This window comes from Manis javanica, chromosome 3 (assembly GCF_040802235.1).
Source record: "Manis javanica isolate MJ-LG chromosome 3, MJ_LKY, whole genome shotgun sequence".
NCBI classification, from domain to species: domain Eukaryota; kingdom Metazoa; phylum Chordata; class Mammalia; order Pholidota; family Manidae; genus Manis; species Manis javanica.
In genome coordinates, this window is record NC_133158.1 from 121344744 (window position 1) to 121367575 (window position 22832).

Sequence of the window (22832 nt, forward strand, 5' to 3'; positions counted from 1 at the left end):
CCAAAATTATAATGAGAAATAATAAAAATGTTTAAAAACAGGAACTGCACTGAAATACACCTTTTTTTTTCAATTCCTTGCTTTCTGTCATGTAATTTGAGGAACTAAATAAGCATTCCTCTTAAAGCAGTTATTAGTAGCCAAAGAATTACTTTCAAGATAGCTAGCTAGAAACAGTTCTGCTTCTCTTAAATAACCAGTTTATAGTACCTTATGGACACTGTGAACCTTATAACCATTTATTTCCTTCTTTTTTTAGACTCTAGGAAGCTCAAAGCCATGTTTATAGTCCACCTGTAACAACTGTACAGAATCTTATGGCATACATTTTGTGAACAAGCTTTAGTTTTAATGTTTTTATTTTCTCTTTGCCTCCATTTCTTATTCGTCCATTTTTATCCTGTTTATACATTTCCGAAACTCATTTAAAAAATGGTTTTGGGGGAACATACTAAGAAAACTTCAAATCAAGCCTTCAAGTGGAAAAGTTTGGCATTAATTATCTGAGATGATGGGAAGTGAATACTTCAGTTAATGATTAATTTTGTTTCAGTTGTACATTTAAAAAGCAACAAAAAGGAGAAACTAGTGTCAGGTGCCCAGACATATCTGCCATATAAGTAAGTAGGTAGGTCAACAACAACTCCCCAAACAGGCAAACAGAATTAGCTTCTGTGCTGGTTTAAACTGAACTGAAAGTATAATGTCTGAAAACTTCAACTATAGTTGATAAAATTCCTTATTTCAAAGCAATAAAAGGTGGCTGAAAAATTAACCCCAGAACTCACTTAGGTGATTTGAGATCACGATGAATAATTTTATGGAGATGCAAATAATTCATTCCACTTGCAATTCCTGTGGACCAGTCTACTAGTAATCGAGGCGTGATCTTCCTGCCAGCTCGCAAAACCTCGTAGAGTTGTCCATGGGCACAGTATTCCATGATGATACAATAACATGGGGCCTGAGTGCAAACACCCCTTTCAAGAAAACACAAACATATATATAAATATAAATACATGTATACACATTTATATTTTTAAAGAATACTTATTAAATTTAATAATTAAGACAAGTTCTCTGTCAAGTTAATTTTTAAGTGCATAATCTTTCCTGATTCTTAAATTACCATCAAAACTCCTCTAGTCTACATATTTCTCCCTTATGCATATAGACAATTTTAGTTTGTTTTTGTTCATTCTAGATACCTATATGCTGTGCTGTATCTGGTCTGTGGGACCATTCCATCCTGGCACAAAGAGGACTTTCCTGAGATTTGTGTAGGCTGGATGGTGTGTTGTTTCAGATTGTTAGGAATAATTTAAATGCCTTCCTTTTAAAATTAAATAGAGGGATTTATACATAATATACAGAGAGAATTCAAATAAAATACCATTATTCTTACAATTATTTGGTGAATTTTAAATTTCTCAAATTTAAGATAACTAACTAGACTAAAGCCCAAAAAGAGCCAATTTTCTGTACTACACAGTCTTTGAAAAACATTTCTGTTGAGAATAAAAGTGTTATACAATGTATTATACACATATGCAGCCTGTATTTTCATCAGTTCCTACATCTTCAGTGAAGCTTTTCCTGATTATTCCAGTCCAAAGAGCTCTTTCTCACTCTAAATTCCTATGCTGAGGAAGAGCCATTAGTTTTTCATACATCATTTTTCTGTCTTCATGTGGGCTCTTTGCAGGGAAAGGTCTTCAAATTCTTTGCTTTCTAAAGCATGGCCTAGAAGTCCAGAGCAATTCCTTGACAAATACTTCTTAACTGCAACTTAATTTTCATTGCTGTAAAGCCTTCACACAAACACACACAGAGGCAAGGGGTAGGAAGAAGGGTGCTCACATGAAAGAACATGTATTTGTCAGGCATGTTTACATTAATTTAATGTACCATGAACTGTATTATCTTTTCATTTCTACAGGTAAGTTTCAGAGAGAGAAACTGAATCATCCTAAGTCATACAATTTTAAGTGACAGAGCTGGAACTCAAATCCAGTCTGCCGGACTTCAAAGCCCATGCTCTTTTCACTCACTACACTAAGCTGCCTCCCTTTTAGTTTTTAACCTCTGTCCAGACAAGCAAAGTAGGGATTCCTATGTTAATATGTTACCTTACAAAAGTGGAACTGATAATATTAATTCTGCTTCACAGTTTTGTTTGAAGGATGAAAACAGAGAAGAAAAATTGGCATATGCAATTTTCTGTGTACCATCCCTTAGTGGTATGCATAACCTCCTTCAAAACTTTAGGTTGAGAGTATTCTGTCTTCAAGATGCCCAGCTAAAGTCCTCAGCCAGCTCCCAAGTCATGTCTTACCTCTTAGGCTCCTATAGTGATGAAAGAATTTAATCATGTGAAAATCTTATAACAGTAGGTTATGAAGCATATAATTAATATTTATTTTCTGCTTTGATGTCCCCATCAAATGCCACAAAGCTATTTCTATTACTCTCCTATCATTTTCTAAGTTACCTGAATTTTCATGTTGATTTTTAATTAAATTTTTTTTTTCAAGTTTTTGTTACTTGACTTTTAGGAAACCTCAGTGGAGCACAAGTGTACAGCAACTAAAAACAGACAATTTAATTTTCATTACAGAAAAATAGCGAACAGGCAGGAATAATGTAATATGCTTAAGAATATCAAAATAAATATTTATTTGAAGCTCCTCAGCATCCAGTTCCACTGTTTTAACTTGTCACACAAACTTAGACAGAAAGGGTCTAACAGTGATAATGTTACATGCTTTTCATCTTTCTTGACTGACGAATGAGAAGCAATCTTTCCATCAACCATGTACTATGACAAGGCTTCTTAGTAGCTATAAATAGCAGCCTGATAATCACTTCTAATTGCTACCTTTTCTTCCCCTCAGCACTCAACTCCATTAGGAACAGTCAGGTTGGGTTCTCTAAAAAGACTGATTTAAAAAATCGAAAGAAAAAAGAATATAGTATTCTTTTCTTTCACTTCCCCTTCTGTACATGGTTCTTACTACAAAAGAAGCTGTAAGCACAGAAATCAGTAACCAGAGGGAGTACTAAAATCTAATCATGGCTTCAGATCTTCCAGACGGTCCTGAATGATTCATTGGCCAAGCAACACATGGCACAGATGGCTGCAAACATAACACTGCACAATGCCTCAAGAGCTTGGGGTAAAGGACCAGGGACACAGCCTCACTATTGTTTTCCATGTAGAGGTAAAGACTAGTCAAGCATTTTCAACTTAGAGAGTAGGGACCAGCAGCATAATGTTTGTCTAAAATGCTGAAACCTGCATAAGAGGGTAGGAGGGTCAGAAGAGTAAGGTGGGGACAAGATTGCAAGGTAAAAGGAAAAAGCAAAAGTAAAGAAGGAAAAATAGAGTCCTCACACCAATACTCTGAGGAGACATTTCTGCCTTCAGTTACCTAGGTCATCCTGCTGGAAAGCTCTCTTACCTGGGACACACAACTCTGTTCACACTGCAGGAGGCCAAAGAGCCATGCGTATGTACAGAACCTGCCTCAAACCCAGCATCCTAATGATAAAAGCTTAAACGTTTAGCTGAATGGCAGTTAAATAAATAGAAGGCTCTTCCTTCCATTTAGGATGGTGCAGCATACTGGAAGTGATATCCCCTCAGGGAAGTAAAATGAAGGAAAGAAGTAAGTCTTTGATAATAAATCTGCTTAAAATAATCCTTCTATTGCCTTTTGAAATGTATCATCTTTGGAAAGATTATAATTTGTCACTATAGTATTTCATTTTAGTCTCACATCCTCCTGGCCCTATTAGGGCAGCCAGTGATAGAATCTTTACAGCAAAAGAGGCTCTGTCCCATGTCCTCCTCTGCATGGATGTTCCCTCTACAAGGAAACAAATCAAAGCATTTCACTTATTATCCCAGTTGAATGCTACTCTTCTTTTCACACCTCTTTCCTTTTCTATAATGGTTCTTGTTTGGAAATCAAAACTCAACCTTATTACTCATTTAAACCCATTCTACAAAACCTGTACCAAGATTTCTATCCCTTATTTTGGGGATGTGATATCAATGAAAAATTATCACATGGCATGTTAAGCTTTATAATGAGTTTTATCAAGAAAAGATCCTGTTGGGGACTGGGTAAAGTTTAGGAAGGGGGGATTTTTAAGCTTTTCCACTTTTAGCTGTAGCCTCATTGGTTATATTATTTTCCAGGGGTAAAATATATATATAAATATACAAAACATACCGAGAAGCCCTAGTTTCTAAACTTTCATCCTACCTAAAGGCACTTCCCTATTCTCTACCTTCCCTCCTCTAAAGCCACTCACCATTCATCTGCTCAAGCCTAGGGCAAAATTAGAAGGCTGGCAAGAGAGGAAATTCAAGGGAAAGGTACCGGCAGGAGAGATTACATATATTTAGAGCTCAGCATGCCAAGTTCATTGACTTCTACAAATTTATGTTTCAGCCTCTCCCTTTTGCTAGGGATTCCTGTCAATATGAAAATAACAGTCTGAACTAGAAAGATGTTTTTATACACTCTTGAAAACAATTACTTTGTGAAATGAACATAGCATATAACTTATTGTCATCAGTAACTCTACTATCATTAGATTTGGAAAGCTGAATGTTTGGCATTACTTGAAAAGGGATCTGGAAAAACCTGAGGCAGGGAGAAATACTCTGAAGGCACCTATATTATTACAATTTAGTATTTCAGTAGGGATACTAATAGAAATGAATTTTTAAAAATGTATCTGTTTATTATAAGGACTAATTGCTCTCTGATCATTTCAGATGACAGCTTTCTTTTTTTATTCAATTCTAGGATATTCACATTATCTTGGAGTGACCTCTGTCTTCCTATTCATAAATGAGGTCAATTCAGCAGATCTGACTGCTTGGCAGGAATTTCCCCCCCTCCCCACCCACCAACTCCCCTGTCCCATATACATCCCTTCCAAGCAGGGCTTGCTCTGGCAAAAAGAACTGCTAGATTATAAGATCCTTAGAGACATGACTCCAATTGTTTTTTGGTACTCTCCCAAAGCACCTAGCACAGTGCTAAGTCTCTAGAGTGCTCTTGACATGTCTTTCAAAGCAGGAACATGTATGTAGATATTGGGGGAAACAAAATCTATTTCTTTAAAAAAAAGAGCCTTGACCTACTTGAAAGCGATGATGTTAGGGTGCTTCAACTTCCTCAAATGCTTGATATCCGTCTCATTCTGTTCTCTCACTTTCTTGATGGCCACCTCCTCTGCTCGGAACTTGCCCAAGAAGACAGCTCCTTGGGCTCCACTACCCAGCCACTGCAGTTCTGAGATCTCCTCAAATGGCACTTCCCAGGTATCTAGGCATACAAGCGAGAAACAAACACATCTCAGAACTTGGCCAGGGACCATTCTACAAGGCCACTCCAAAGGTACCAACTTTATCATCATCCAAAATGATCTCTAGCCTTTGACTCCCACCTGGTAACTCTCCTCAAAATATACCCTTTCTGTAAGATTCCTCAAGGGAGGAACAACCTAAGACAGGCACAGTCACAGGGGGGCCATCAGATGAGAAATTGGGGATCAACAGTGGTGAGGCTTAGAACCTCACCCCCACTGTTTTGAGAGAAATCTTCTGCATCCGTGGATGTTTTAATATCCTTGTCTAGCTTGGATTAACACATAGTCTACAGGCACACACCTGATCATCTACAATTGCTCTCTTACAACACTAAACTATGTTTTCTACCTTTATCTTGCATCTACCTACCACTTCAGCATTTTATTAAAAATAAAAATAATAATAATAATAATAATAAAGGGAGAAATGTGGGATCCACATATAAATCAAGTATAAAAATCAAACGAATATTCATATTTGACCTGATTATTTATAATTCATAATGCGTGATCAAAACCGAAAGTTTCTGTGATGAGTGCCCTTGTACTGTTCACCATGTAAGAACTTATTCACTATCTAAGAATTCATTCACCATGTAAGAACTTGTTCGTTACGCTTCAGAAGATTGGAGACTGATGAGAATTAGGCTTGAGATGGATTAATGACTGTGCATTGAGCACTGACCCCCCTATACAGAATTTTATTGTTGTTAACAACCATTTGATCAATAAATATGAGAGATGCCCTCTTAAAATATATATATAAATATATATATACATATACCCTTTCTATGGGCCTTGATACTATAGCCAGATATTCATGTGTTAGTTTGTATCAATTTTTAACCAGTGAAATCAAGCAGATGAGAGATTTCCAATATTCTCTCCTCCAAACAAAACACATCTTGATATTCCCACAGTTCTACCTCCTGACTTCAAGCTTGCATGTTCAGTTTGCTTATCTGTCTCTATTCCACTATTCCTACCACATCACCCATTATAAGTGTTGTTTTATTTGTCTTTGAATTTCTAGTGCAAATGCTCAATTAATCCTTGTTGAATGAATTTTCAATGATACTCTCCTAAGGTCCTAATTGTGCATAATACTTGTATTAGTATTTACCTTTTATCAAGTACTTGCTATATGCCAGTCATTAGCATTGTGCTTTTCATATCTTATCTGTTTATCCTTTCAAAGATCCTGTAAGTCTGGCCTTATTATAGTTAAAGAGGAGGAAACTAAGACATAGGGTGGCTAAGTGACTTACCCTAAGTCATATAGCTTGTAAGTGGCAGAACTGGGCCCAGAACTTCAAAATTGATTCCAGGGACAGCGTTTTCTCTATTATACCATATTGCCTCTCATGAAGTAATTGAGAGGATCATTACAGATGATATATTTACTCATATAGATGCAGTATTTTCAAGTTTCTCTTTTTCTTAGGGTTTGGTGTTTTTTTTGGACAAAAATTGTAATGGGGCTCATTTCTAAATGGTTATATTTTTGATGGTTCATATGTTCTTTATTGTTTTCTGTATTATATTTCTTTAACCAAAGCCTGTATTACTTTTATAATGAATAAAATATTATTTTAAATAAAACACTTCATAAATTCAATCAACATGTGCTTTAAGCTCATGAAACTTACGAAGAAGAGTATAACCCATTGTTCCTTCTCCTTGTCCCCTTTTTACCAGTATATCATCACTGCACTGATAAGAAATGAACATCAAAGAGCTAAGAGTCCCACAGAGTGAAGAGAGGATGATGACAGTGTTAAAGGTTATGAGAGATTTTCATCCGATCACCAGTCACTAAAAGGCCACTGTTCACAGAACACTGAACAAGGTAGTAATAATTTGGCTCTGAAGATACTCTGGTCTTGAAAGCAAATCAACTCACCATCTACTATGTTGTTGATGAAGCAAGAGTAGAAAGAATTCAGTATCCAGAAGGGAACTACATTTCTCTCCTCTCCAATTTTCTGTCTCTTAAGAGATTCTGCAGATTCTTAATAAAATGTGGTTTCTCATTACAATGGGTAAACCACAGCCTTCCAAATATGAACATATAGAGCAAAAAAAATCATAGGGTGGTTTATAGCATGGGCATTTGTCTCATTCTTCTGCAATGAGCAGTAATAAAGGTTTCTGCTCTGTTGAAATAGAATAGATACTATACAAAAACAAATCTCTCTGAAATTCAAGTAGCTCATAAATGAACAAATGATGCCAAGTGAGATTTAGGAGGAAACAGTAAGTTACAGGCTTGACTGTGGTCAGTGTCTTTTTGGCTTCTCAGGACTGACAAGTGTTCAGGGTCTCATCCCCATTGGCTTCTCTGTACGGCACATACAGGACCCAGATACTGACAGAGTTCTGTAAATTGCTGTACCTGATAGGGGTCCAGTGAAGAACTAAACTGTCATTTTGACCATTCTGGGGGCTGAATAAAGTACTATTACTGGATTCTGGGCCAAGAATGTAACTGGGGAACTATTTCTCTGAAAAGCTTAAAAAAGCCCACTTTACCCTCATTTTTAATATAGTAACTACTAAAATTAGATAGTTTTGGGGTATCTTTTTTCCTTTATTCACTAAATCTTTATTTGCTGTTAAATACTAGAAACATTTGAAAGAAAAGAAAAAAAGTATTTTATCTGAAATCCCACTCCATCTAGTCTTTGTTAGTTTTCATCTGATCTTTGCTCATATGCACACAGCTATGACAAAGTTGTAATATACATATTTTTTCTATTTTTTCATGTATATGTATTCCCCATGTATTTATAGTTTTTATTTTAAGCTTTAATAGTTGTTTATTATCCCCTCTTACCTTTTTATGTACTGTGTCTCCATCTTACTGTTTGCTAATTTAAATTTGGTACTCTCTTCTTTCTTTATATTATTTCCTCAGACTCAATCCTTAGGTTAAATAGCTCAGTTTCCTGGCTGTAGGTATACATTTTAAATTGCTCTCCACAAGATTTTGCTGGATTTTGCTGACAGCAGTACTATATGAGTATGTTCTTTTTTACTGGAACTTTGCCAGCAATGAATATTGTCAATTATTTTTTGGAGCTAATTTAATTAGGTATAAAATAGTTTTATTAGTTTATGCTACTTTAATTGCCAGTAATACAGAATATTTTCTCCATGTTTGTCTAGTTCTCACATCTGCTTTGTGTGAACTGTCAAATTTGTCCTTTGTGCACTTATTTATCATGGTCTTGTAGTTCTTATAAACCAGGAGTTTTCTCTCTATTTCTTTGATATATATGAAAAAAATACTTTTACAAAAGCCTTTTTCTTTTAATTTTATTATTTTTGAAAAACGCATTTTTATAGTTGCCTGTCATTTCCTTTGTAATCTTTTCTACTGCCTAATCTATCACCTAAGAATCATCTATAGCTAATTTTTAAAAATTTTAACCTGTACATCTATCTGGAGTTTATTTTGGTGTATGGTGTGAGGACTGATATAAATTATTTTTTCATAGTGTTACTTAGTGATTCCAAAATAATTTGTTAAGTAATCCTCTTTTCATAGATGTTTATATTTTCATGATGTTTATAATGTAATTTATAATATTTAAACAAATAATGCCTATTATTTTGTATTTTGATAAAATGAGAAATGAGTTATTAAAATACAAATAATAAATTCATTTGGCCCTCAAATATCAAAGGTTGAGGATATTATATTAAAGAGTAAAATTTTCTTCTACTAACAGGAGCTCATGCCTGTTACTCAGCTATGTTCAGCCAAGTCTTAATTATCCATAGAAAAATTAAGGGGATAGCAGCACTGTTAATTCAAGAACACAGAGTATTACTTCAATCACATTTCCATAAACCTTTTCACTAGAACTGATAGCCAGAAGTAAAATTGACTGATGTGATGTCCTATCCAAATGTCCCTGTCAATACCTAGTAGAGAGCTATGAAACAGGAAAATGGTAGGAAAAAGGAATTTTAGCAGTAAGTGTGTGTAAAATCGAGGGCCCAGATACTTGAAGAGCAAGATAACCTCATAACACTGGAAACTGGCTATGCACTTTCCAGGGTTAGTCCCAACTTTCTGCTGTTTTTACATCTGTCCTATTGGTACGGCTTGTACATTTTCCAGCTTATATCTTCTGATTCATCACTATGATGACTATTTGAATTCCAATATTCACCATGAACTCCTAGGACCAAGAAAAAGCCACATGGCTACCCACTTTAATATGTAAGTTCTCTTTGGTCTGTATTTAGACATGTCTATGACAATACTTGCTTTGAGACTGGAAACTATTTGGTAATAAAAGATTTCATTTACACATACTACCTTACTTGGACCTCAGTACCAACATACTAACTGGGAGATGAAGACATTAAAACATTTTTGAATCTAATGAAATTTCCTCCTAAGTACCAAATGCAGGGACACATCTGTTTCATGTGCTATCCTTTGGTTAACTGTAATCCAGGATTAAAGATTAGCTCCTGATCCCACAACTGACAAGGAAAAAACTACACTTAGTTTCCGGACAGCAAATCTCTCCTAAGGCCCACAGCAACACCAGCCTACCGGAAGACATTCTACATCTGCTGAAGAGTTAGGTGGCTGCTATGCTCTGCTAAGCTTAGCTGAACATAAGTCTAGTTCTTATGGAAGACAATTAAATATTAGTTTACAGAACAATATAAAAAATTCAAAGGTTCCTTTTAACTAAGATACAGGGTGTGTCTGTTGTCCCTCTTTATGAGCCTCAGTGCTGCATCTGGATCCCAAGCCCTTCATATTACCACCAAAATAATGATTAGACTGGACAAATAAGACCCTAAAAGCCAAATATACTTCATCACATAAGAAGATATTAGGCTTGTGTCCAAGCAGAGAAGAGGGAACTTAATAAGGGCAGTTATTTCTTAGTTGTAGGATGACAAGATTTATTTTTCTCTTTGTGCTTATCTTTCTTCTCAATTTTTAAAATAGTAATACTGTTTGACAGAGTAGTGCCCAATCTTTGTGTGACTTAATTTTCTTGAAACCTGAAGATCACAGATGGGAAAAGAGAGTGGAATGTGCAGGGTATAGAAGTATGTATGAGAGAGAATGAGACAGACAGACAGAGAGACAAAACCCAGAGACTGACAAGGAGTACCTGGCGTGGAGCAGGAATGGATGCTGTGGTTGACAAGTCCTAAGAAGTATACCTGGAATTGATAGATTTATTGGTAAAACCCAACATACTTACGGGGAATGGGTATAGAGGGAGAGGTTAGTATTGGTTTAAGAGAAAGTATTTCTGAAATAGAAAAAATGGAATGCATGAGAAAAGTGGTTAATGGTGACTGATGTTGACTGGCTGTTGTAGAAAAGATGTTAACAGTCTTGACTAAATGAGAAGGGTAAACATTTAAGGGAGGGTCAGAGAGTTCAACACTCAGTTATGAAGTAAATAAAACAATCTCATTCCTGGCCCATATTTTTCCTTTCCAAATTTCTTGCTGAGAGAATGCATACGAACTGAATCATTTACATCAGGCTACAAAGATATATATCAGAAGCCTTAAAAGAAACAATCCCTTTGAACCCAACCATCCCTGTTCTAGGAATTTATCCTCAGGAAATTAAAGATATAATAAAAATAATCATAGATGTATGAAAATTAAGTAATAGATGCAGCGTGGTTTATAATCACTAAAATAGCAAACGAATTGTCAAGCAATGAAGGATTGCCTAAATAAATAAAGGGATGGTCTCACAATTTACTATTATGCAACCATTAAAATGATGAAGAAGTGTATTTCATGATGTGGAAATTGCCACAAAACGAAGTGAAAAAGTGTTACAGAACAAGACGACTTCTTTTTTTAACCACACACACACACACACAAAGACCAACAACATTAATGGTGGCTATTCTCAGAAGACTGATGATCATAGATTATTTTGACTTTTGGGGGAGAACTTACCTGTATGTTCCAATTTTTCTACATATATTACTTTGGTTATCAGGGGGAAAAAGTTCTTTTAAAGAATGTAAATGAAGTTATAAAGAACACCAGGTCCATATGTCCTCTTTACTTCAAATGCATAATGTTTGAATTGAAATACATGAATATACATATTATACAATGATAGGAGCTAAAAATTTATGTTTTAAAAAGCTGTGGAATCTTGAAATAAGAATGCCTCTCAAGACTGATTAGATATTTGTCCTTTTCTCAAAATGTAAGCTTTCTGTACTTGACTGTAGGAAAATAATTCCCTTTTACTGCAACCTAAGGCAGGCCTGCAATCTTCAGGGGCACTACCATGTGGCTTCTGTATGGTTTTGAATTAGTCCAGCGGCCATCAGACTTTTTGACTGCATAAACTTTCAATAAAAAATGTTTAAACATTTACTATGTGATGTATTTATAAATCATATACCTGTACAACTTTATTAAAATACCAAATGTATATGAAAACATGCATGAAAATAGAAATTTATAATGATGAGATAAAAGGAACAGGAGCTTTAACATTTTCCTCCTTATAATGAGCTCTGCATTGTCTTATCCATATTCTACTTTGGATACCACTGGACTGGCCAACTGCAAAAGATGGGCTTTGACCAAAACAGACCAGCCAAACATGAATCTGTTCCATTCAGAAGGTCTGTAGGACTTGATATAGGGTATTCATCTGGCTAGCTCTTTAATTTGCCCACAGGTCAAAGGTGACCCAGGTAATGATGATGGTGTGTTTACAAAGGAAGTATCCTCCAGGTCCATGCTCTGGCTTACCTTGCTGCTGCAACTTGTAATCAGTGGAATATGCCTTCCCAATGATATTCCATACAGGCCGTAAGCATCCAAATAGTCCTTCAAGAAACCCACCACTGCCACTGCCCGACCTGCTGAACTGAATCTTGATGTCTTCAGTGCCACTCATGCTCTCTCCATCCCCAGTGCTGCCGTGCCCCTGGGAAACGGCCAGCTCTGACTCATCTTGTTCCCTTAGCTGGAGAACGCTGTTCTCAAACTGGTCCCTGCAGTCCTCGCTCACACTTGTCAGTACTGTTGTGGTGATGGGGCTGCTCACACCCTCAGTTAGCTCTGTTTGCACCACCCCCTTTTCCTGCTGGTCCTTAAGGAGCTTGGGTGAGGGCTGGCTCCCCATAGGTGCAAGTTCATCCTGTAGTCTATGAAAGGTTTTGTTTTCACTCGAGGATAAGTGTGGGGAGGAGGAGCAGCTCAGGTGCTCCTGAGGGTTGGCCATCGTGCCATGAGTGTGCCCAAGGTTCTGAGATGACACTCAGAGGCTTATTAGGACAGGGTGCTGATGTAAGCCACGGCTCCAAAACCTGGGGAAAAATGGGAGAAGGACATGAAGTCACCCTTTTTTTTTAGTCATCCACACTACTACATTTTTGCTTATGAGTATAACAACATTGAAACAATGGGGATTTATAAATATATATGTCTACATTATGGAATACTGGGCAGCAGTTAAAAATCATGTTGTAGAAGAGTATTTAATAACATGACAAAATGTTCATGAAATATTAAGATAAAAAATAGGTTGAACAATATATACAACATAAGTCATTAAAAAATTTTTTTAAAGGATACACAACACATATATAAGAAAAAAAACTGGATGAATATAGCCAGAATTAACAACAACTATTTCTAGGTAGTTAGATTTTTGGTTTATACTGTTGTATTTTTCAAGGTATTCCATGCATTCTGCATTAATATGTTGCTATGGAGTAAATGTTTGTGTCTTACCCCAAATTCATATGTTGAAATTTAACCCCAAAAATGAGGGCATTTGGAGGCAGGGCCTTTGGGGGGCCATTCGATCATGAGGGTAGAGCCCTCATTAATGGGATCAGTGCTTGCAAAGAGATCCCAGAGAGCTCCCACAGACCTTCGCCTCCTCTGCTCTATGAGGACAGTGAGAAGACAGCTATCTATTAATCAAGAAGCAGGCCCTTAGCAGATAAATTCAATCTGCCAGTACCTTGATCTTTGACTTCCCAGCCTCTAGGATTGTGAGAAATACATGTTTATTGTTTGAGGTTTTTAGTCTGTGATATTTTTGTTATAGCAGGCTAAACAGATGAAGATATACATATATGTATATATTGTGTATATAATCAGAAGAAAAACACTTTCCCTTTACTCTTTGCTTTAATGCTTATACACTGGGACATTGCTTTACTTTCTAAGGCACTCATTCAGTCATGTGGATACGTCTCTTGTGTATGTGACCAGACAATTCTAAGATAGAAAATTTGTTGTCACTGCACTGCACCAAATCTGGGGCAATACAACTAAGCCCCAGCTCCTTAAACTTACTCTTTGCCTCTGAGTAAGCCCATTAGCACCAATTTCCCAGGGCCACTCAACCTCTGAAAATAAAGACATAGAATTGTTTTACATTGGTCAGATCATACAAAGTCAATGTTAAATTTATTCAACATATGTCTTTTATCATAAGTTTACTTTCTTTACAAATCCCCATACAATAGTCCTTCCTTCCTTCCCTCTATATTGAACATCTAGAATGTGTTAAGAGACCAGAGCATAAAGATGATCCTGCTTTACTGAGGTGGCCATAGACAGACCAACAAAAACTGACAGTACAGTGCTTATAATGGATCAACCAAATGCTTTGTAGCACTGAAGAGGGAGGGATAGTTTCAGGACTAGCTGCTCAAAGGTGGTAACTATTTACTGGTTTGAAGAAAGTATAAAAATGCATTAGGCAGGAAGAAAGATGAGTAAAAGAGGAAGGAGAGGGTACTACAGGTGTGGTGAAATATGAAAGGGGGCATGGAAGGATGAAGGATTATGGGAGAGATGAGAAGTCTAAGTGCTGGAATGAAGGTTATATTTAAGTATCTAGAGAAAGATGAGAATGGAGAAGAAGTCAGGGGCTAGACAGTAAGGAGCTTTGTATGCTATCCTGAAGGTGATGGAGAGTCATAGGATCCTGTATTGGGGGTTATGGATAAAAATAAACCATCCCTATGATACTAATTTCTCATTTTCATTATTATTGAAACCCAAATTTTAAGTCTTTTCCCCCATTGCCATGCCCTATGAATAGCTTGCGTGAGAACCAATGAAAATATCCTATTCTTTGAACTCTCATGAATTCCTCTAACAGCTATTGAGCTCCTGTTACATGTTATACAATGTGTTAGGCATTAATGAATAGTATATAGGTTCCTACTCTTTAGGAACTTATAATCTAGAGGGCAAGACAAATTGCTAACAACAGCCAGATCGTTAGAGATGTGTACAAAGTATTATGGGAGTCCAGAAACACACATCAAATATGCCTACAATGTCATAGAGGAAATTTTGTTTGAGTTGTAGCGTGAACCACAGGTCACTAGGAAGGTGAGACTAGGCACTCCAGCCACTACTGCAGAACAGGAGCAGGTAAGTCTTATGAAAGATGGACCAAGTTCAGATTCGGGGAGACCTGGATGACAATCTAGAGCTTTTGGATCTTAGCCTTATGACAACAGGAAGCCATTAAGGAATTTTAAGTGAGGGAGTGATTTGGTCAAATTTGTAATTTAAAAATCACATCTATAGAAATAGAGGTGGGACTGAAAGGAAAAGACTGAAGGTCAAACACCAGGAGAAAGAGTTCAAGTAAGAAATAATGAGGGCCTGAGCCAGGGCAGTAACAACGGCAATGAGGAGGAGGAGATAAATGTAAGAGGTAGAATCAGTAAAATCTAGTGATTAATTATAGACATGGGGGTTTGTGAGGAAAAGGAGAGGAGAAGATACTTGGGATAATGGACAAATGGGCAGTGTCATTAACTGAGATATCAAGTATCAGAAGAAGAGAATGTTTAAAAAGAAGGCAATTCCTTCAGTTATAGACAAAGGGTCTAAGCCTACTGTGCGTTTTATGCACTGGATCAGGATTTATTTATGTCATCTGATTTTAAAAAGACACCTTGTCAAGAGGGATTTGAAGAAAGGTAAAGATGAGGGCTCCTTTAGCTCAGTGGAAAAAGTATCAAAATAATATAAGGGTGACCCAAGTTAAATTAAACAGATATTTATCAAATGCATGCTAAGGGCTGTGCCATGCACTAGCTAGGTTCTATGGATACAGAACACTACTGTTACCATTACTACTTTTAATGATAAATAAGACAAAGTGCTTTACAATTTACAGAGACCTATGTACAAATCAATGATGTGCTGGCAAATTAGCTCTGCAGAAAAAAAGAAATCCAACAATCCAATCTGCAGTGTTTGCCAATTTCTCCATATAAATATTCCCACCATGACATATTTCAAGCTAGTAACAGTTAAATATCCTTACAAAGTTATTAAGTATTTGACAATTGGCTCTTACAAATCAGTGATTAAACCAGCACTAGCACTATAATCCTTGTAATAGTGTCATTCTCATTTTGCAAAGAATTAAGATTTTCCAAGGTCACATATTGAGTAAGTGTTAGAGCCGGAATCAAAATTTGACTCAAAATTCAGATTTCCAAATTCCCTAACCTCTGATAATAATCCTTACTTTCTTAGAATGTTTCACAGGTTATAAATGCTGTTGCCTATGATCTTGATCTGAACATGTGATCCCCTGTGTAAGGAAGCTAGAGCATGCAGTCATTATGCCTGTTTTTCACAGAAGGACACTAAAGCCTAGGGAGAGGTATGCTGAAGGTCACAGCACTAGAACTGGATACCAGATTATTTTTCCTCATCGCAAAACTCTCTTTTACCATACTGTTGCTGTAAGACATAGTTCCTTCCTTTGAAAGCTTATTGACTCCTTAAGGAGTTAATAATTACATGAAGGGCATCACATGCTGCCCACCCCACTCCCGTCATGAAAAACATGTCATGTCCTGTTACAGAGAGCCATGAGAGGAGGGAAGCCCTTATGGGGGCAAGAGCAGTTGGCTCAGACTGGATAAAAAAGGTAATGCTTGAGATGAACCTCTGAAAGGAAGATGTGTCTGGGCCTGACAGAGGAAAGGAAGTCGAGGAGGCTAAGAGCATTAGCAGAGGGAGGGAAGCAGACATGACCAGGGCACATGAGAGGGTTGGTAACCCAGAAATAAGGGAACAGCTGGCTAAGGCTCAGGAGCAGTGTGCGACAAAGGCAACTCCTGCCTTCCCATACGGGCTCTGAAAGCTCGTGAAATAATGCAGGTGATGATTTTTCCCCTTTAACACATCAGATAGATAACTATCTGGATGAGGTGAAATTAAAAGGGACTTAAATTCTAGGGCATGGAGAACTTTGGGGGCTGGGAAGCTGCCTGCAGATATAAGGTTAAGGGAGGAAAAGAAAGTAAAAGAAAAGTCAGATCCCTTTGTCACACTGTTTCCTGAGTTGATCCCCATTCCCCTCACCCCATCTTCCCACTCTAATCCTTTTGTGCTCAGCTCTAAGCTTTGATATTATGGATCCCCTCATTTTGCTTTCTTGCTGATCTCCTGCCACAACCTTGAGCTGTCTCTTGCCTTGGGCCTCTGTGACCTTGCTCCGCCTGATGACTAGTCTTTGAAGATTGCTGACTTCATACCATCTACCCTGGCCACTGCCTTAGCCATTACTTCCAGTCATCCTTTGCCATTGGGACTTGTGGTTATCATAGGGCATACATTATGCTATTGGCTCACATCAAACTTGAGGATAATGCAAATACCCAAATGTGTATGTGAATTATAGCCAAACACCTATTTGTGCTATTTGTTCATTGCCTCAAACTATAGGGCTTTATAGTTAATTCCTAGTAAATATCCATTTTGTCCATTTTTACCTGAGTTTCTCCCTAATGACATCACACCAGAATGAGCTCATACACAAAAAGTTAGAAAATTATGTTTGTTTTGTAAGTTAAGGGTGCACACGAAGCGGACCTGTTCCTACTGGAACTGGGAACACATCTAAGGAAGAGAAGGACTTTGGCTTGGTCTTCACATTCAGTCTGATACCATCAAGGAATATAGTCCAACCCACGTGTTATGCACATGAGAATCAAATTCCGGAGAATTGCTGACTTGTTCCGTACAACTAATTAGTGGCAGAGCTGGGGTGAGTCCTCCTTGCTCAGCTTATACTCTTCCTCTAGTTTGGTTGTTTCTTTATTCAGATAAAGAGACGCATAGAGGCATGATGTCATGACCACTGATGACAAAAACAACAGTAATTCACAGTGTTATTCTAGAGGCATAAAGCTACTCCCAAGGAGACAGTGCACCCACCAAGGGGGTGGCTCCGTACCTGTCAACAGAGTAGTGATAGGCTACCTGCTCTTGATGACTCTCACTGCTCTAAGAGTTGGCAGAGGCAGGGAACCATACAGTGTATATAAAGATGAGCGGTCAAAGAGGCTTCCCTCTGCTTACCAAGAATACCAAATTCAATCTCAACCAGCAAAGGCAAAGAAATGGAGAGGCATGAGAACAAAGAGAAAGAAATCTTCACCATGACTATATTAAAATATAATAAGAGATAACTCTACCTTTAAGCAGAGCGTAGGAGGGTAAAGAGATGTAAATTTTTCCTGTGTCTGTATGCACACCCACACCCGGCCACTGCACAGCAAAGGAGCTGCTAAGTGGCAGCCGCCCCACTATCTCTGCCTCTGTCTCCTGCTTTGTTCCTCTCTCCCTGTCCAGATTTGGCTCAGGTACCCTCATGGGAGCTGTTTGCATCTTTTGATTCATGAGAAATTAGAGCTAGCATTTATTAAAAGGGGATGGAAAAAGAAATGAGGCAAAATTTTTAAACACTAGGAGTCAAATGGAAAAAGATATGGAAGAGCAGCGGGACAAGAGTGCACTGGTTGGAAGGTCACCCTTACCAGCCAGATCCTCTATGGGCAGGGCTGCAGGTTGGGGAGACTGCAGCAGCCCCTGTTCGAGGGCTCCTGAATCAGCCAGGATGCTTCCATCTGCCCTGCAGGCACATTTCCCTGTCCTGAGAATTTCTCAGCCTCAAGAGGAGGAAGTGGTTTGTGCAAAATTAGTAGGCAAGGGTTGGAGACAGCAGCAGCTGTGCATTTGCCACAGTGCTGCCAATTTCTGGAAATTACCTTGGCTTTGTGCCAAGATGGATTCGGTACAGAGAAAAAGAGAAATGGAACAGGCGATGTGGCCAAATGGCCCTTGGGTTCTTGTGTTTTTATTATATAATTCAATTTTCCCCATGTTGCTCGTAAAGGATAACTTGACAGTAGCTCAGATTTTGAGTTTTATGTCATAAATATGAGTAAACCAGAGATTTTGGAAAATTTTGTTCCACAGATAGTTTTCAATGTGACTAAAATCAAGTAAAATTTTAAATTAAGCATTATTGCTGAGATTTTCTGATTGATGCTGAGCTCTTCCCAAGCTGCCTTCTCTTTACTTGGCATTTTCTTGCCTTAAAATGGACATAATACAGCCATTTCAACCTTCTGGTCATTTCTCTAAATTTCATATAGCAGTATTTAGTACAAAAGAGATTTCTGCAATTAGGGCATTATTTCTATTTGAAAACTGGAATTAAGTTACTTCTGCATAGTAATAACATAAAATGATATTCCCAGGATAGAGGTCTGTCACTGAGATCTTGATTTGAACTTTAAAAAATTAGGTAGCTATTTCTAATAGAGTTACAAAATAGTTAAGTATGAGATTTAAAATCAGATTAAAAGAATGGCCTACAATTGTGCCTCTACCTCAACTTGATCTCTTAACTGTGAACTATCTACTGAAATTCCTATTTGAAAGGATAACAATAACCCTCACATCTACCAAACTGACCTATCTCATTCCATTTTCTTCATAACATTTCATTCAATAATCATGCATTCAAAAATACTGACTCAGCATCTACCATATGCCTATATTTTTGGTTAAGATCATGAATGCTTAATAATGTTGAAGTAAGCTAGAGTCAGCAAAAAATAAAGATTATAAAAAGGTAAATCCTCCATGGTGAAGGATTACTTTCTGAATACCGTACCTATAAATATAACATGATTAAAGTTAAAATAAGTTCATAATGTAGTTTTTAAAATGAATAAAGATGCTTCATCTTCAGAGTTGTACACTACAAACTTAAAGAAATAGAAACTTGTGAGGCTTCAAGTATACCTTAAGTCAAAGGCTAAACGTGTTTCTTGACAAAAGGAATGATTTCTCCATAACCTTCACAAATCTTTAATAAAATGTACTGTTATAAGTACTAATATTTCAAAATTGAATCGACATTTTCTGACCTAGATCTGATTTGCATATGAAGAAGAAAATTAGTAACTAAATAAATTCCCTTAAAATGACTTTAAAAGTAAATTATAGGCATATATGTACACTTAAATATATAAATAAGTATAAAAATAATTATATAAGCATGCCAAGAAAATAGGAAAACAGATTTAAAAGGTTAACCAGTGGTTATCACTATTGTTCTTTTAAAGTTTCTACATTTTCTCAAATTACCATTATTAGCATGCATTACTTGTTTAATCAGAAGTTTACAATTCAAATCTTTGTTGCTTTAAACACATAGACTAATGGGCCAACTTTACTACACTTGCATATATGAAAAATGATATGAAATGTTAAGGTCATTGTCAAGAAACCTAATTGTCAGTGTGTGCTTAGGCTTGCAAACAGGCTTAAGAATGATCATAAATTCAAAGCAAAGAGAAAAATGAATGAGGAACAGGTGACAATGACATCAAGTTGACAACTCCTATATTGTTTTTACCTTTCCTAATAGTAAGACTCATATTCAAGCTGGAAAAGGAAGAATAATAGTAACTAAGAGAAATGAAACTCAAGACAGATGAAGAGACAAGGACATTTTGATTATTTCCAAGTTCTGTTTTGATTATTTCCAAGATTTAAAGTCCATATGAATTACATGCTAAGGCACTTAAACTCCTGCACTTGGGATCACAAAAAAACCTTTGATAAGGAATATCTTTATGAACTATGAGCAAAACAATTATTCACAGAAAAGTAGAAGATGGAGAAATACCCTAATTTAAAAAAAAAGAAAAAGAATTACAGAATATATAAAGCTCTGAACTTAAATTAGTCCCTGATAAATGAAGTATACAGTAAACACTCAATAAATGCCAGTTCTTTTCTTCTTTTCCTTTCCAATAATTTCATGCCTTTCCCTTCTCTTTTTGGAAATCTATAACTCTCCTCAAGATAAATATTTCTGAAGAACAATAGAAATTACCTTAAAATTACTTAAAATCAAAATTATTTTTTAAAATTTGGGCTATAAATGTATACTTTAAAATTACTTCCCAATCAATCAGTTTAGAACCTTCTATGTACTTCTTCATGCTGAGAGCAATATTGTTAAACTGAGGGACATGAAAGGAGGGCAAAGAGAAGACAAGCTTTTCTTTAACTGAAAAATTGAGAGAAGGGGAATAGATCAATATACATAGAAACTGAGGCACGTTGAGCTTTTAACATTCATTTAAAATTATAAGTGAAAGCACAACAAATCAATAAACAGAGATACCAGTTCAAAAGGGCAAAAGAAAGTTGGAAAATAGGAGAGAAAAATCCCAAATACATGCAACTTCCTTTTCATATTCAATTTCCTTTCTCTTTAATGTAATTACAGCAGTCAATTTTACATTCCGGCTTTTAATTAAACAGAAAAAACAGGAGGCTTTGTATAGCAATAATATCTGGGAGAATAGTAATGCTATGCCATTTTAATATTTGGGAGAAAAAACTAATTCCCATGGTTTTAACACTGCTATGTGAAATTAAATGGCGATTTTAATGCAATAAGATCCACATGTTGCCACATCATGCTATGTGCACACCAGGATGTTCCGCCTTGCAGGGACTGCCCAGTTCTCCTGTTGCCTCACTCACCTTCTGGGCAACATGACTTGTTTTGAGACACCTTGCCTTCACTTGCCTCAGGAAGACCCTATCCCCAGAACAAAATCTAAAACTTTTCTGGTGCTCCAGGCTTAGAGTACTCTACAGTAGGAGCCTCTCACAAACTTACAAACATCATAAAGAAAATATTCTTAAGTGATAAATTTTAACATTTATCTGCACTGAAATCCAGCAGCTCTAGATTCAAACTGTCTGGGTCCTAATACTGATCCTGTCCCTGTGGAAGTTCCTTATCTTTGTGTGTCTCAATTTCCATAATCAAAAACTGGGATAAGAAAACTATCTACCTCATAGGGTTGTAATAAGGCCTAAATGAGATAATATGTACAGGGGACTTACCATTATTACCTGGCACAGAGTAAGCACACAATATAATTTTGCTATTTAAATTTAAATAAAACATTTTATTTTTAAGGTAAGAGAGTATACTTTTTATTAATAATAATATCCACACTAAGGAGTGAGATCAAAGGAGAACACGTACTTTATTTTTTTTAAATTCTATCCATTTCACAGTTAAATAGGCAAGAAGAGTTCATTCAAGACTGTTGATAGAGGACAAAAGGGGAAAGAGATTGAATTCAAATCCTCTGAAACAAAAAGCAGGAGGATTTTTTTTATTAAGGTATCATTGATATACAATCTTATAAAGGTTTCACATGAGCAACATTGTGGTTATAACATTCACCCATATTATCAAGTCACCCCCCCACACACCCCATTGCAGTCACTGTCTATCAGCATAGTGAGATGCTATAGCATAACTACTTGTCTTCTCTGTGTTATACTGCCATTCCCGTGACCCCCCTACATTACATGTTAATCATAATGCCCCTTAAACCCCTTCTCCCTCCCTTCCCACCCACCCTCCCCATTCCCATCCCCTTCCCTTGGTAGCACTAGTCCCTTCTTGGAGTCTGTGAGTCTGCTGCTGTTTTGTTTCTTCAGTTTTGCTTTGTTGTTATACTCCACAAACCAGGGAAGTCATTTGGTACTTGTCTTTCTCCATTAGGCTTATTTCACTGACCATAATACTCTCTAGTTCCACCCATGCTGTTGCAAATGATAGGATTTGTTTTCTTCTTGTGGCTGAATAATTTACTATTGTATATATGTACCACATCTTCTTTACCCATTCATCTACTGATTGACACTTAGGTTGCTTCCATTTCTTGGCTATTGTAAATAGTGCTGTGATAAACATAGGGGTGCAAATGTCTTTTTCAAACTGGGCTGCTGCATCTTAGGATAAATTCCCAGGAGTGGAACTCCTGGGTCGAATGGTATTTCTATTTTTAGTTTTTTGAGGAACCTCCATACTGCTTTCCACAATGGTTGAACTAATTTACATTCCCACCAGCAGTGTAGGAGGGTTCCCCTTTCTCCACATCCTCGCCAACATTTATTGTTGCTTGTCTTTTGGATGGTGGCCATCCTAACTGGTGTGAGGTGGTATCTCATTGTGGTTTTAATTTGCATTTCTCTGATAATTAGTGATGTGGAGCATCTATTCATGTGCCTCTTAGCTATCT

At 36.8% G+C, this 22832-nt stretch overlaps 1 protein-coding gene across 6 annotated transcripts in view; it reads right to left on the reverse strand.

Moving 5' to 3' along the window:
• MAP3K13 (mitogen-activated protein kinase kinase kinase 13) overlaps positions 1 to 22832 on the reverse strand; it is a 124581-nt gene that overhangs the window by 31562 nt on the left and 70187 nt on the right. For all 6 annotated transcript variants that reach the window (XM_017681189.3, XM_017681173.3, XM_037024151.2 and 3 more), the window contains 3 exons: positions 12169 to 12728; positions 5162 to 5345; positions 789 to 980 (listed from right to left, as the gene is read on the reverse strand). In XM_017681189.3, coding sequence (XP_017536678.1) covers positions 789 to 980; positions 5162 to 5345; positions 12169 to 12643 — 851 coding nt within the window. In that variant the 5' untranslated portion in view covers positions 12644 to 12728. The remainder of the gene's footprint in view (positions 1 to 788; positions 981 to 5161; positions 5346 to 12168; positions 12729 to 22832) is intronic.